Source organism: Podarcis liolepis (assembly GCF_965112155.1).
Source record: "Podarcis liolepis genome assembly, chromosome: 11".
Taxonomy (NCBI): Eukaryota; Metazoa; Chordata; class Lepidosauria; order Squamata; family Lacertidae; genus Podarcis; species Podarcis liolepis.
The window spans coordinates 35,051,688-35,068,328 of record NC_139565.1 but is presented as its reverse complement, the minus strand read 5'-3'; the positions used below and the strand labels follow the sequence as shown (position 1 = coordinate 35,068,328).

General features: G+C 41.6%; 2 protein-coding genes across 2 annotated transcripts in view; both read right to left on the bottom strand.

Moving 5' to 3' along the window:
• Positions 1 to 3,455: 3,455 nt before the first annotated feature.
• On the bottom strand, positions 3,456 to 7,652 carry CARTPT (CART prepropeptide). The gene is made up of 3 exons (XM_083466372.1): positions 7,112 to 7,652; positions 6,694 to 6,777; positions 3,456 to 5,226 (listed from the first exon to the last, which is right to left on the bottom strand). Exons 1-3 carry the CDS (start codon positions 7,253 to 7,255, stop codon positions 5,119 to 5,121), a joined length of 336 nt encoding a protein of 111 aa, XP_083322498.1. The 5' UTR covers positions 7,256 to 7,652; the 3' UTR covers positions 3,456 to 5,118.
• Positions 7,653 to 13,280: 5,628 nt separating this feature from the next.
• The window catches only part of MCCC2 (methylcrotonyl-CoA carboxylase subunit 2), a 30,828-nt gene continuing 27,467 nt past the window's right edge, over positions 13,281 to 16,641 (bottom strand). The window contains exon 17 of the mRNA XM_083465344.1: positions 13,281 to 13,515. Within this exon, the coding sequence (XP_083321470.1) occupies positions 13,398 to 13,515 (118 nt within the window). The 3' untranslated portion in view covers positions 13,281 to 13,397. The remainder of the gene's footprint in view (positions 13,516 to 16,641) is intronic.

The following is a 16,641-nucleotide window of genomic DNA, read 5'->3' as shown; positions in this document are numbered from 1 at the left end:
TCTTAAACTGCCACCACCACACCCCTTCTTTTTAAAAGCAAACTGACTTATGCTCAGGGGAACCGTTTATCACAGCCCCTCAGTGAGTAGAAGTGATCAAAGGTGTAGGTGCTTCTATCTGAGATATACAGTGGTACCTCAGGTTACATATGCTTCAGGTTACATACGCTTCAGGTTACAGACTCCACTAACCCAGAAATAGTACCTCGGGTTAAGAACTTTGCTTCAGGATGAGAACAGAAATCGTGCTCCGGCAGCACGGCAGCAGCGGGAGGCCCCATTAGCTAAAGTGGTGCTTCAGGTTAAGAACAGTTTCAGGTTAAGAACGGACCTCCGGAACGAATTAAATACTTAACCCAAGGTACCACTGTAAATGCTGAGCAGTGGCACTTCTCCCCTGCCCTCTCTAGGCCTTTTTGAACATCTCAACAACTGCTGTCGACTACCATTTGTCAAATGCGCTGAAAAGAAAGTATCAACTATTTTTAATCTCACCGGCGGAGGAGTGAATACTGTCCAGAAATAGAAAGAAGTGTGTCTATCTGGCAAAAAGTGACAGTCTAATGTTGTCAAGTGTGGAACTGAGAACACAATAAAAACAACATGTAGGTATTTTTAAATTCCACTTCCTCTGGGCTTAGAATCCTATTTAATAAGAGAAAAACAAATTCTTATTTCTCTCCCCCCCACCTCCGAAGTCAACTGGTTTAGTATGCAATCCTGTACACAATATGGGAGTAAATCCCATTGTACTGGATAGGATTCACTTCTGACTAAATAGGCACCCCACCCCCAAAGTGGCTAGAACCCTGATAAGTGTGAAAGTGTCTGAGGTCCAGGGTCTGAGCAGAAGCGACTATCTGGTGATACCATGTACATCTTTTTGAACTTCCCATAGGTTAAGTCATAGAGTAAATTGATAGTTGACCTGAGTTAGAAAACAGGAAGCCAAAACTATGAATAGTTAGACAGTTTTGTCAGTGAACAGATGTGAGAAGTGGGGACCCTCAATAATCTATTGAGACGAGTGCTTGAGTTAGGGGTTAGCAGTGAGCAGTGAGGTGGCTCAGTTTGCTGATGATACCAAATTATTTGGGAGGTAAAAATGAAAAATCATTTTATTGTAATCGTCTTGTGAAATACTTGTTAATAAATTGCCTACTTCATAGTGTAGCACAGATCAGATTTTATTTTATTTATCAAATAGCTTACAAGGATTAATATGGTGCAAGTGCATAGCTTCTTCTTCTGCTTCTGTTTCTTCTTCTTCTTCTTCGGTGCTGAAACATAGCTTATTTTTATATGCATGGTGTGCGTGGAATCACATAGGCAAAGTACAATTGACTTTGATTTGATACATGCACATCTAAATCTGCACTGAGAGTTGAGCACTCACAGGTATACTTGACAATGATAGCCAAACCTACGCAAACCACAGTGTCTTAATGGAATTGTTATCCCAATGAATGTTAACCATTTTAAACTACATACGCACACCCCCCAAGACCCTATTGTCACACTTGCTGATTATTCTGGGGAATGTTGTTACCCATTAGATTACTGACGCAAGGCACCTGCAAACACTAGATTGAATGAACTATTAAAGGCTTAAATCATCCAATGGTGCTCAAATCACCACGGTCTGTGTCATTGTGCTGGGTGACAGCACAGCCTTATTACTGGAAAAGATACCCAGAAACTGCAGAGGAGGGAGCAAAATATGCACACAGTCACTGCCAAGGAAGTAGTGGAGGGTGAGAAGGCTCACATCCAGACACCCTTTATATAGGCACATAGCATCCCTATTTTCCAAACTGGTTTTATTTTTAACTGTGTTTCTTTAGTTCAATAAAATAGTGGCTTTATTATTTTCAGCTCCTCCATTTCCACAGCCCGCCCCTTGCGCTATCATTTATTCTAAATGTGTACCCACACAGTAGAGTTTATTAGGTTGGATCTAAACTGTCAGCGCACTCCTAACCATGTCTACTCAGATGCATTCCTATTGAATTCAATAGGAATTATTTCCAGGTGTGGGGAAAGTGGTCCAGGAGATGCTTCCTCTCTCATAATATTAGACCTTGCGTCAAAGAGTGAGCTGGCAGTTGGAGTTAACTCTGTATTAGCAAAAACACGATCTTCATAGACTTGGCTGAGTGTCAGGCCTAATAAGCACAGCAGCTGATCCCCAGCAGGTCTTACCCCACTGCCGAGACTGAAAGTCCCCACCTTCCCACTGCCATCTAAGTCCTATCCTCTCCAGAGCTTTTTCCAAGCAATCAGAGACTGCACCTGTGTGAAGCTTGTTGCTGGTCCAATTTCAGCCCTCTTCTGGTTCAGGGAGATGGAAGGGAAGGGAACTTGTTGCAACAGGAAGGCGGCACCTGTGACTATTCACCAGCCTGACTCATCACTGCCTCTTCACCTCCCTCCTCCGACTCGCCTGCTTCAGTTTCTTCCTCTGATACTGGACTCTCTGCCCAGACCCTCCCAGCTCACTAAGCCCAGTTTCCTCTTCAGCTTCTGACACATCCTTTCCCCAGTCTTCTCCCCCCCCCAACTGCTCATCATTGTCCCACCACCACTCTCTGGGCTCTCAGTCTTCTTCCTTTGGTGGTTCCCCAGCTGGTTCCTCTCCCCGTTCCTTTGCTTCCAACCTTGGGGCCATTCAATAAAGCTGAATGTTGGAAGATTAAGGATGTACAAAAGAAATAATATACATAAACTATGTAATTTGCTTCCACAAAAGTCATGATTAGGATTGCACTGCAAGTCATTCTTGCCGTTGAGGTCAGTGCAAACTGTGACTAACATAGTCTGAATCCAACGCATGGTACTTTTAAATTTGTTATTTATTGAGCACACGTTAACACTGAAATACCCTGGGCATTATGATAAAGCCATTATTGTTCCACCATTTTCCCAGAGGCAGTCCAAGACATTTGAGAGGTGGCCATCCTTGAATCCTTGCAATGTTTCACAGGAAGCAAGAGAGCATGGAAGTGTTTATGAGACTTGTACCACAATATCACCAGTGACTTTGGGCGAAACCCCTGGGTCCCACATTGCTCCATTGGTGCTCCTGATAATATGGCCCTCCACCCCAAGACACCTCTTAGATACCAGGGCATTTGGGCCATCCCCTATTTTCCAAAATATTAACCATTTAACAACTGTAGCTGGTGGTAGGAGCATCCCGGTAGAGCATCAGGTTAATCTTGCTGACAATGTCCATCCAAACAAAGGCAGCAGTCCTTCAAATTTCCCATTTACCTTACCAAATTCTGATGACTTTATTACCAAGGCTTCAGCTTTGCTATTCACACAGTCATGTATGCATACGTTTGTGCGGGTGAAAAAGAACTTGCAACCACCTAACCCAAAATGCCCGAGTATAAAAAAAAAATCCCCAAATGTCTGAAGATACTAAAAGAAGAAGGACTACACTGAAGAAGGACTTTGTAACAATGATTTTTATTAACAATCAAATAAAGGATTTGAACACAATGGGACATTACTGGAAAACATCTAAATATGTGAGCTGTACATTGTTACAGAAGTACAGAAGTATTCTGTTTTCTGTGCTTCTAAACATTAGAACTCTTCCACTGAACACTCAGTCTCACAGTTCTGGACCCTGATCTATTCTGCAGCAGCTACCATCCATTCCACACAACATAAGATATGTGAGAAATGGTGCCTAAAAATGGAAGGTTTTCCATATTTAATAGAAATTTGTACAGTACCCACCTTGATTCAGTAACTCCTACATCTTTAATGTGAGCTGCTTGGAGTTTATGATGCCTTGACCTATTATTTTCAATCTCTTGCCAAGACTTGGTCAGCACAATGGTCAGAGATGTGCACAATGGTCATGCTGTTTGTAACTGCACCAAATTCATGCGCTGGGTCTCCAAAACAATCCCAAGTGGATACATCCATTAACAATGCTTTCTTACAAGTAAAACTGTTGGTAAAAGCTTAGACATTTTGGTCAATTTGAAGAAGACCCTTGTTCTCTTTGAACCTGTATGCTTTTTCACTGTTGAGAAAGGAAGACCCAACAACTGAAGTTTATACAGAGGAAGATTTGAGCAATATTCCTTTCTTTTCCCTTGTGGCTCCTTCAAAACCTAATTTGGCTACATATTAAGCATTTCTTCCAATTATTTCAGATTTTGAAGCCTGCTGCAGATCAACCGTACATGGTTTTCAATGTAGGACTGTTTTCATACCATGTGAATTTAGTAACCAAGAAGCAAACATGAAATAACATGGGTGGCTGATCAGTACAGATTCACTCGCTGAAGCTGTTTAACATGAAGTCAACATAGTGACATGTTTGCAATGCAGTTACTATTACATACACTTGCCCTTTGAAATGGCAACACACAGGCTGATCCATTGCACACTTGGTCAAGAAAAACCATTCCTAGTTTCTAATTGCACCTAGAATCCTAGCATGCAGTATACAATTAGCTTCCATTGCTTTTTATTTTATTTTATTCAAGAATTTGGCTGCCCACCAAAAAAGGTGCAGGCACAGGGTGAAGGCATTACCAAACAGAGACAAAAGGACTGGCCCACAGGGTGCTTTGGAATGATGCCTTTGTTTACTTACTGTTCATTTACACATTTTCCTTTGTGTGCTTTAATGAAAAAGGTATTAACAGACACTGTCCTATTTATTGTTTATGTGTTGCAACCTCCCACATGTCCTGTCTCTTGGGCCATTGGCTGCAAAGAAGGTAGACAGGTTAACGGACGCTCCCTAGATCTAGTTGTCATGAGGACATTCCACATACAAAAATACTAATTTCAAAATATCATTTGAGCTTCTTTGCACAGAGATACAGATGCATGGAAAGACTGAAGATGGACACAGGGAAGAAAATCAAGATGGAGAAGAAATGGCGGCACAGAAAAATGTCAGACATCCTAAAAGGTAATGCACTGGCAACAGTTAAATATAACTGTCTCCTTTTTTCCCGTGTGTGTGTGTGATGGATACTATTCTCCACCCCACCCCACCCGCCTCGGTGTCACAGGTATGCTCCTTCAGGCAAGGCAAAACTGGATCTTTCTCTGTTCTTCAATGGTCGAGGGAGGGGCATTTCTTTACAAGCACTTCAAGAGAAAAGTGTTACAAGATGTTCCTCTGGGGCAGTCACAGAGCTTTCCAATCCTGGATCCTTTCCGCACGGCACACTGCTCTCCAGCATCACACTGTTGTTGAGAGTAACCAACAGTTAGACAAAGGAAGTCACCATGCAGAAGAACATAAATGGCCACAGTGCCATTTCTACTAATTTTTCAATACCCGAGCTTTACTTTTTAAGGATTTAAATATTCTGCTATCCCAATATCCTAATGGGAGAACGAATGAGTGGGAGAATTGGTTTGCTCGGCTTCAGGTTGGGGGGCTTCCAGAATGGGGCTTAATTTGCAAATGGGTCACTGACATCCTGCAGATAGGTCATTGGCAACAGGTCTTTGTTTTTTGTTTTTTACTCATACAGATAAATTCAGATTAAATGGAGGTGAAGCCAGGCTTGTACTTTGAGGCCAATGATGATGTGTAGGTGCTGCAAAAATAACAAAACAACAACAAAACCAACACCTGCTTGCATGAGGAGCAGTGATCCCACAGTAAGCACCCATCTGGAAATACGGATACCAATATTGGAGCATCTAGAAAACCACATTAAAATCTCATCAAAAAATTCACAAGCATAGTTCCCCTAGGGAATTTGTTGTTTAATAATGGAAGCATGCAATATTTGAATTAGCAATCCTATACGTTTCAACTCATAAGTAAGTCCCATTGTTTTCAGTGGTGCTTCCTTCCTGGTAAGTAATAAAAGATCACAAGCAAATAACTGTTTTGACCAAAGCACACATACTGCTGCCAAACATTTCAAGTACAGATCGAAAACTGAAACCCTACTTTTATGAGAATCCACTCAAAACTCAAACTGGAAATTTAAATATTGATAACATTAAGGAATTTTGTCTCCCAGTGCAATAGAAAGTAATCTTCTAATACCTTAATATAGCAAGGGGAAAGTGAAATCTAGTCCTCAGCTGATATCAATGACCAGTTTCTTATCGGCTATTCAGAAGGATTTTTTTTTTTAATGTGCTCCAAGTTCCACATCAATTTTAGATGTTAGGATATAACAAAATATGTGAAGAAACTAAGACTGCAACCTTCCACTTACACTCCATTTTGAAAAGAGGAAGCCTCTTGGATCTTCACCAGGATTTACTTCCAAAACTTGCTTCAAGTTCAATCATGTCTACTCAGAAGTAAATTTAATGGGATTTACTCCCAGGTCTGTGTAATCGGGGACTGCAGCCTTGTAATACCTAATGGATTAATACGGCAGGGAGAGCTCAGAACTCTTGGAATCACAGCATTTGCGTGAAAGAGCAACAACCTGCAAAAGTTCTGAGAGGTGTGGACTCCCAAGTCCCGATTTCAAATTAAGTGGGGGACGTCAGGATGAGAACCAGTCAACCAGGCTGAAGTCCGGAGGAACTGCTCAGTTTCCAGAATCCAGATTGACAGTCCCAGCCCTGTCTTGACCACACACCCACCCCGCCACTTCCTCTAGTCCCTCTTCGGACAACTTTCTCCTTCGAAAGCTGTCCTTTCCCTTCTCAGCGCGATGGGATCGGAAGCCAACTCACCATGGGGACTTGGCCATACTTCTTCTCGTAATGCGGGAGCCGCTTGCTTTTCAGCTTCTCCAGAACTTCCTGCAGCGCTTCGATCTGCGGACACACAAAGCGACCCGTCAGTGGATCGCGCAAGCAAACCTCGCAGGGCGGTGGGACCCCTGCCTCTAGCGGACACGCGCTGCGCTGCCCGGGGGCACCACGAGATGGGACACCCTCCTTGAGAGCCTTCCTCCTCGAGCTTCAGCTCCACCTCAGTCCCTAGATCACCTGCCTGCTCTTAACTGTGGCGAAGTTTCCCCGAGACTTCTGCCTCTGCCGAGCAAAGGGAGCGATCCAGCTAAGCGAGAGATTTTACGCGCGATCCGAGCACGCTTTCTGGGTGGCCCCCGCCCTGCCCATGCACATCCTTCCCTGCTGTAGGACCTACCAGCTCCTTCTCGTGAGACGTGTCCTCCATCGTGGAGTAGATGTCCAAGCCTCGCGGCTGGAGCTCCGTCTCCTCCTGCCCTTTGACGCCCACCAGCAGCAGCACCGCGGCTCCCAGCAAAGCCAGCAGCCGGTAGCTCTCCATGGTGCTGAAATGAAAACACTGCACCTCGCGGAGCCCTCTTTATACAGCTGGCTGGGGGCACCTGTTGACAGAACTGCTTGCTCTGCGATACGTCAGTCCTGGCGCGGGTGCTGATGTGTGTGTGTATAGGGTGGGGGGAGGCGGGGACTGCAAGGTGGATGACGGATGAGTTGGACGATTAGCTCAATTTCCTCCAGGGTGGACGGGAGGAAGAAGAAGACGCAAGACAAAAAGAAAAGGGGGGGGAGGAAGGGTGCACTTAGGGTAAAGCGCAGTGACGGGCCTCCTTCCGGAGACAGAAACAATTCCTATTTCTAATGCAACGTGTTCCTCATGGACATGAGTATGATCCAACTTAGTAGCACTGTGCATGGTCAGAAGGTACCTGGGAGCGTCTAAAATGTTGGCATATAATATCTGTATTTTATTATGTTGTCATTACACAAAAGAAGTCTCCAAACAACATAAAACGCAAAATTAATTAAACCAGTTAGGAACCAGATAACAAGAAGGAAACAGAACACAGTGAACAAAATTTCTCATCCAGGAGTGCTATGAAAAGGATAATCCCAGACCAAAAGTTGGGCACCGCAAAAGAGGCTTGATCATACTGAAGTATATGGGCAAAAGAAATGCCTTAGCCGGGCATCAAAAAGCTGATAATGAGGGCACCAGACATGTTGCCCCGGAGAAAACATGTAAGAAAGCAGTTGACTGAACATAGGAAGCAGTTCCTTCCTCTTCATTTTATGTAGTTATTCAGGAATCTGGGAAAGCTGGTTAATGTTGGGTGTAATCTGAATGTTATCTTTGTAGATTGTCACTCTCATGGATGGCTCCCATGTTATGGCACTAAGGCTCAAAGTTCCACATCATGTTGTTCATGGTTCTGCTCCTGCCTCCTTTCCTAGTGTCAGGGCTGCTGACACCGGCAGGCAAAATATCCCTATGAGTCCAATAATGAATGTGGTGCAGGACTCAAAATGATACCAGTAGAGCACAGGAGCTAACTAGAAGAGGCAGCAACCACAGCACAAAGACCACATTTCAACCAGACCTGAATTTACACAAGAGGATGGAGGGAGGATGAATAACTTTGCAGTCTACATTATGCAGCTGTCATTATGCCAGGGAAAATGGTCATGGTGGCTCTAGGCTTTCAGTCTAACATTTCTCTTGTTACAAATGAAAACTGTAAGTGCTACTGAGCAGTCTGTATCCTGCATGTTTATAATATGTCATTTAAAGTGGATTTTGGTGTAGGTCAGTGATAGGGAGGCTGTGATCAGATATTTTTGGACTCCAACTCTCACCAACCCCAGCCTACATAGTCCATGGTCAAAAATTTTATTATTATTATTATTAAACAAATTTATAAACAGCTTCATGGCATAAAGCCATCAAAGTCATGTCCAGGGTAAAAACAAAGTAAAACACAGAAGCACAATCTCCAAGAACAAGAAAATCATAGAATCATAGAGCTGGAAGAGACCACAAGGGCCATCGAGTCCAACCCCCTGCCAAGCAGGAAAATCAGTCCAACAAATTCTGTAACAATAGAACTATCCATACAAAACTCAAAAAAACAACAAAAACATTTCATGAAATGTAAAATTGATTTTTCCATAAATGACTGAGTTACACTTCAGGGAAAGCTTTTGTAAAAAAAGCTGTCTTTTGTAAGCATCTAAATAGAAGAGAAGAAGAGTTTGGACTTGATATCCTGCCTTTCACTCCCCTTAAGGAGTCTCAAAGCAGCTAACAATCTCCTTTCCCTTCCTCCCCCACAACAAACACTCTGTGAGCTGAGTGAGGCTGAGAGACTTCAGAGAAGTGTGACTGGCCCAAGGTCACCCAGCAGCTGCATGTGGAGGAGCAGGGAAGCAAACCCAGTTCACCAGGTCACGAGTCCACCACTCTTAACCACTGTCACCAAGCTAGGCCCGTGACTTCTGATGAGAGTTGTACTCCACTTTTGGAAGGACACACACTTCCAATCGTTTTGGATTGTTGGTTATACAATTTATAAAACAGGATAGAGTTGAGGTGGTGTAGGTAAGCTGCTTTAAGGCTTGGTTGTGAATGTAACATTTAGAAACTGCAATGACTGCTCAACTATGGACTTCAAAATAAATTGCTTTTATAGATTAGGTCTCACTTATCTCATTAACTGTGTAATGCTTAGTAATTTTAAAACAAGGACTTAAATCACATCTCACTTACATGACTCACACAAAATAACCAGTTCTATCAAGAACTGCCCATGTTCTTAGCCAGTGCTATTTTTCTAGAAAAAGAAGTGCCAGAACTCAGCCTGAATGTCTCGTTTGTTCTCTAATAATGGCAATGGCTCCCACCTGAGGTGCTGGAATTGAGTTCCAGTGAGTTCCAGCTGGAAAAAAAGCCCTGAGTTTTATACTCTCATCTGCGGATGCAACTTGGGATGTATTCAGCTAAGTCCTACTTGGGTAGGGCATTGAAATTAAGTTAGCCACAACTAACAAGACTATTAATTTTAATGGGTCTACTCTATGACCCTATGATACTATCCCTTGTACTCTCCCCCAGAGGAATTGCTTCTGTTCCTCAACCATAACAGGCCTAGCTCCTTAATATTTTTAATGCACTCTCAATGAATAAAACCAAATGTTACCTAACAGACATAATTTTATTTGTATGCCACCTTTCCATAGCTAAACTCATGCTCAAGGCAACTTGCAACAGGAAAATAATTACATAACTAACAAAAGTACATGTAATCATAAACAATTAAAATATCAAAAAGTGCACAACCAAATGAACAATTTCCACATAAACCATAGTATAAAGATATAAAAAAACTATCAATAACAACCCCCTCCTCCCCGCAAAAAAACCCCTAAGCAAAACCCCAGCCTGAGAGTCAAGACTACATGTTTATGACAACAACACAGTGAAAATTAATAATTTTCTACATCTTATAATAAGTAACCAGGAGGTAACATTTGCAAGGTATGAAGTCTGTAGAAATGCATCCTTTTTCATTATCTACATCTCAAGATTATTGATGAATTATTCCCAGCTCAAGAAGGGATTTAATTACCACTCTCTGTGGGAACCTTGGCAAGCTAAGGATGTAATTCTGCTGCAAAGGCCTGGGATCAGAAAGTAGTCTTCCTACTCCCTGCAACTAAAGGACAAGTAATCTGGCAAATAGTTCTATGAGGCATTGTCTGCAGCCCAGAAGAATGTGTTTACAGTAGGAAAGATGACCCAATTCTATGTGCTGGTTTTGACCTATGAAGTCTTATGTGGTTCAGGACCCCAGTAGAAAGGACCACCTCTCACCATAAGAACCAACATATTTTTAATATATCTTAGTCTCTAGGTTGATGATTTTCCTTTTTACTGTTATCCACCTTGAGCAATATTCTGTTGGAAAGGTGAGCTATAAATATTCTGAATAAAATAAAATAAATGAGCATATTGCTGATACTCCCGCCAAATTTCCTGATGAGGGCAGTCAGTGGCTTCAGAAAGATGGGAGACAAGATGGAACCCTGTTCTACACCACAGGACAGTTCCCATGGCACTCAGAGTTGCCTTTCTAGAATGACTTCCATATTGGGAAGTAGGGTCAGAAGCACTGAAGTGTTGTGCCCCCACCTTGCTAAGCCTTTCCAGAAGTTACTATGGTCAATTGTGCTGAAAGATGCCGAGAAGTCAAGAACAAGCAGGGCCACACTCCCACATCTTTCTCATAACAAATGTCATCAACCAAGGGTAACCAAGGCTGTTTCAGTGCCATGACCATCCATTCCTGAAGCCAGAATGAAATGGATCCAGACAATTGGTCTCCTCCAACCATGCCAGAAGCTACACCGCCAGCACCCTCTCAAACACCTTGCCTCTAAAAAGGATATTCACCACTAAGAAATAGTTGTTTAACACTTCTTGGTCAAAGCAATGAGAGGAAGCATCACTGCCTCCTTCAAGGCAGTTGGTACCTCCCTGTCCTCCTATTTGTTCTCAGGAGACAATGGAAGACTGCACCATTTGGGGTAAAGTCAAACGATTGGAGAGCTACAGCACCTGCTGTGGCTCTAGAGACCAAGATGCAACTGGGGCAGATCAAGGCATCTGGTTATGCTGCAGCAGATGCTCCATAGCATTTCTTTTCTTGGCTCTCCTCCCAGTAGTCATATCTCCTCTTGTCACTGCTGCAGATACAGAACCTGAGTGGAATCTGTTGAGAACTACACTTGCCCCACAGTACACAGCAGGGAGATTTCATTGTAGCTGTTAGTGACGGCGGTCACCTTTGTTCATGTATGTTGAGGATCACAATGCCTTGTTCTGAACACCGCACGAGGAGGCTGTAGAGGTGTATCATGAGGAAGGAATCGAGTTTTCAGCACTTCTGTTGGGATTCCATCCTGTCCTGGGGTTTCACAACATGCCTGCTGAGGTCCAGCGCCGAGGGCCTTCTGGCGGTTCCCTCACTGCGAGAAGTGAGGTTACAGGGAACCAGGCAGAAAGTCTTCTCAGTAGTGGCGCCTGCCCTGTGGAACACCCTCCCAGCAGATGTCAAAGCAATAAACAACTATTTTACTTTTAAAAGACAACTGAAGGAGGCCCTGTTTAGGGAAGTTTTTAATGTCTACGCTGTATTGTTTTTAATATTTGGTTGGAAGCTGCCCAGTGGCTGGGGAAACCTAGCCAGATGGGCAGGGTATAAATAATAAATTATTATTATTATTATTATTATTATTATTATTATTATTATTATGCCTGAAAGTTGATGGGTGTTCTTCAGCTTGTCAAGGGAAGGACATCTAGCTCTTCCAAGACAGGCAGAGTCTGGCTCCTGTTGACTGCTGTGTCAGAGACCATGTTTCCCCAGGAGTACATTTCTTGATAGTGCTCTGCCCATCACTTCATCTGCTTGCTGTGGTCTGTGATGCTCTCTCCCAGCAACGTTTACAGCAGTGCAGTTTTCCTGATTATTGGCGCAAAGACTTTCTTCATGCCTTCACATATTTTACAAGTGTTGCCAATGTCAGCAGGAGTTGAATGCTCTGACCCAGCTTTAGCCAGAAGTCATTGGCACATCATCCGGCAATCCACTGGGCATCACTCCTTGCCTTTCTCAGTGCAGCAAGTATATTTCCACAGGGCACACTTTTTCCTTCCAAAGAAACATTAATTATTTGAGTATGTAACTTGGGGAGAATTACAATTAGATAACAATGTAGTAAATCTAGTTTCATTTAAATTATGCCTGAACACATTTGGACTAACAACTGCATCTTGGAACAGATTGCCTTGCTATGGACTGTGCTATGGAGTAAGATACAAGGTTAAAAAATGCCAAGAATCAAGCAGCTCCCGTTGGTTTTAGTGTATTATCTCAAATTCCTCCCATAAAGGCAACTAATCTTTGTTGGAGTCAAGTCTTTTCTGCTATTAAATGTTGTAGGTGAGACCCAACATAGTGGAAGCAGGTGTTCATTTATACAGGGTGGGGCTTCTTCTTTCTCTCCTCCCACCAGAATAATTTGGGAGGGGCACATGGGGGCTGGCAGAGGGGGGAGAAATTGCAATTCCCATTGTGCAAGCATATTTCCATTGGGCAAGTGGCAAGACATCATTGGAGGAGAGTAACATTGGGGACAAAATAACATGTGCGAGAGAAATATGACTGTACAGCAAAATAAGATATATGGCTTTGTTCTTTCTTACCTACTCATTATTACTCACTGTTAATTATAGCTCATTTTAGTTAATTGAAATATATAAAGGTGTATGTGATGCCTGGCTATTTGAATTAAATTAATGAAGATGTATGAGCCGTCTGGCTTTTGAATCACTTATATGCCTTAGATTCAAATTTGAATGTTATGGAGAAGATACTTGTGAATCCAATTTCAATTATTTAATAAATTGTTCCGATTTTTTTTGACAAAAATGCCACAATTACCTGTCTAATTACTAGAGCGATATCATATGAAGCCTTATTTCAATATGCATAACAATAAAACCCAACTACAGTATTGAACAAATCTTTATTTGATATACTGATTCTTTTAGTCCATTTTATGTTTCGATTTGTTAATTAAAATCATATTAATAATCCAGAGGTGCCACTGCCAGACCATCCAAATCACATTCGGAAAACTCCAAACTCTGTCTTCTGGGTGGGTGCATTGAGTGCAGCACTCAGGCTGAGACCCAAAACCAGTCTTGTATCAGCCGGGTCAATAATTCCATCATCCCACAGACTGAGAAATAAAAAGCAAAAATAAAGGGTTACATTTTTACTGCAAGTGACACAGAAAGCTATTTCAGTTTAATAAGCAATAAATGGAAGCTTTAGCATAGTACCCAACTACATTTTGCTAGTGTAGCATTTAAGTGACACCACTATATGGGCAGTAGACTTTAGTAGAATCTGCACTGTGCCATGTGGCTCCCACATACATAGCTTTGCTACATTTAAAGGCCACAGGATCCCAATGGATTCTATTCAGTTATGATTCCATCCTGAGACTGCTATAGATCCTGTTAGTCATTCAATATTCAACAAATATTTCCATTAGAAAAACAAAAAAACCAAAAGTGACAACTATGTAACAGAAGAGAATGCAACTTTTCCATATTCAAACTACAATGGAATAACAACAACAACAACTCTATAAACAACAACATAAAGGCTAAAAGTGTGCTGTGACCATAACATTCACCTGTATCTGCAGTATGTGGAAATAGCACATTTCAGATCTGTTTTGATTTGTTATTCAGGCCAAAATCTGAACTTTTAAAATCTGAAGCTGTTTCACCACCACTGACTGTAAGAGGGAAATCCAAAAAGGGGTATAATTTTTATTTTCCACATGTGGATGAAGTCCGTATGCAAAGAAGCCCCTCTTTTAGAGGATAAAGCCTTCTGAATTTCAGGCAGACCTATCCAGGAGCTCCCATACAGGGAACCTTTTAAAGGAAAAGTGTCTACATTTTTAATTTCATGCAAGAATTGGATGCGAACCACAGGCATGGTCACCCCTTCTGACAACTATGCTCTAAATCCAGTGTTTGTTTGTTTACACACACACACACACGTAACAAAGTGGTTTACACAAAACAATAGGGCGGTATATAAATTCTATTATTATTATTATTATTATTATTATTTCAGCAGAATTTGAACAAAACTATTTAGTTTTGTATTAAGCTATCCCACACATATAGAGCACAATCCAAAGAAACACTTTCAAGTCTCCTCCAGCATGTACACACACACAAACACAAACATACTTTTTTACAATATCTGCTCTCTAAAGGGGAAATGTAAATTATGACTAATTACTGGGCTTAAATGTCAACTAAATATGGTTTTTGTATTCAACTCAAAGATATAGAAAGTGGTGAGGCATTTCTTTGTAATGCTCTGCCAACAATCATTTCATTAATCTTCTTTGTTGAAGAATGGAAACTAATGGAAAGTAATCCAAGTCATAACAAATTGCCTTAAAGCAATGGATTCGAAACTAAAAAAAGGTAACAAAAGCACTCTATCCCAATGCTGAGTACATCCATTCATTTAAATTTTAGATTTATGTCGAGTGTGTGGAAGCCAGTAGGTACTAGCCAGTTGCAAAGTCAATAAGCAAACTGATCATACAGATCTCTCAAGTAATTTTATTTGATTATTATTTTAGAGGGCAGAAAGTAAGAGAGAGCAGGCCATCTGGAAAACAAGTGCTTTAGAACATTCATCTGTGAATAAGCAGTCGGAACTGAATGGTTAGAATAGGGTATTTTCCTCTGGCTAAAGAATCAAGCCTTCAACTGTTTATTGTCTGAAGATTATATTTTTAAATCTAATTATGCAGAAAACGTGCAGCCCGCTTCCTGAGTGTTAATATTCCTAAAGAACAGGACAAACCAAACTTCATTTGTACATGAAAACATACTTATGGCAGCCTAACCCCATCAGGTCTTGGAGATGGTCTTGGTTTGCTTTCGCCGGTTACACTTACAATCATAACAGCTGTTCTTTGACCTTTCTCAAGCCCCTTAAAAGATTATTCAAACTTAGCATTCCTAGATGTGTGATTTCCAAGCAGCATGCTCTCTCTGTTGTAATGTGCTACTGCATCTTAGCTCCTTTTCATTTATCTTTTAGCTTCGGGCTTTAAAATAAATTTTAAAAATACAAATGTCCTTTAGCCACATTTTTCTCTAATTGACTTATGGTAGAAACACAAGGAGAAGATAGTACTTTTCTTTAATATGTGAATGGCCTGAATTTTTAAAATATGAAGTTTGTTTGGAGTATTGATATCAGGGAAGGATTGGGGAGCAAAAGTCCAGGGCAGAATGAAGGGAGCCCCCAAACACAGGACTGGCTTACGACGCTTTGAAGTAGGTGAAGGAACAACACACTAGCATTTAAAATGAGGGCTCTTAAGACTAGCAAAACAGAGTCTAAATTACTTAGCGGCACTACTGTATGGTTGGGAATAATTGATACCCACTTTGGATGGGGTTGAACAATACTCTAAGAACTAGATTCGCAGTTTGGGAGTGTGCATGGATTGCTTTGCTCTAAATGTCTAAGGTGTGTCTAGGACCAGGATTGCTTTTGCAGATCTGGTTGCTCCTACACATTGATTGGTAACCTGTCTTGGTGAATTATGTACCATCTAAATTGGTCCCTGGTCCATCTCCAAGCACAATTCAGAATGTTGGCTATGACCTTTAAAGCCTTCAATTGTTTGGGATCAGGATACTTAAAATGCAATCCTCCCACGATCCTATCCTTCTGCTCAGGTTTTCAATAGAGGATCTGCTACAAATTTCACCACCACCTGAACAGTTGGTGGGTATGACACACATCTCATTCATGATTCCAAGACTGTGAATTGCCCTGGGAAGCTTGGCTGGCTCTTTCTTGATGATGCTTCTAGACTCCTTATAAAAACTATATTGTTCAAGGATGCTTTTGGCATAGTCACTTCTGCCTGGTAGTTTTAAGGACTTTAAAAAAACCTGCTTTGCCATGTACTTTTCATTTGAATTTTCAATTACACTTTATCCTTCTGGCTTTAACCTCACTATAGCCTCTTCGGGCTATAGAAGCCAAAGATGAATTCCTCTTTCAGGATTAAAAAAAACACACATTTTGATATTCTAGACAAGGTATCAAAATTAAATGAAAACGCTGACCAGGACTGTATTCTAAGAAAATCTTAGTTACAGGTAGGTAGCCATGTTGGTCTGCCGTAGTCAAAACAAAATAAAAAAATTCCTTCCAGTAGCACCTTAGAGACCCACTAGGTGTGTTATTAGTATGAGCTTTCGTGTGCATGCACACTTCTTCAGAAAACCTTATTGGCCCAAGTCTA

Excerpts from the sequence above, each read along its gene's own strand:
- CARTPT (XM_083466372.1), bottom strand. The coding sequence starts at position 7,255 with ATGGAGAGCTACCGGCTGCTGGCTTTGCTGGGAGCCGCGGTGCTGCTG. Across the intron at positions 6,778-7,111 it reads CGTCTCACGAGAAGGAGCTG|ATCGAAGCGCTGCAGGAAGT; the intron begins GTAGGTCCTACA and ends GTGTGTCCGCAG. Across the intron at positions 5,227-6,693 it reads AGTATGGCCAAGTCCCCATG|TGTGATGCTGGAGAGCAGTG; the intron begins GTGAGTTGGCTT and ends TCTCAACAACAG.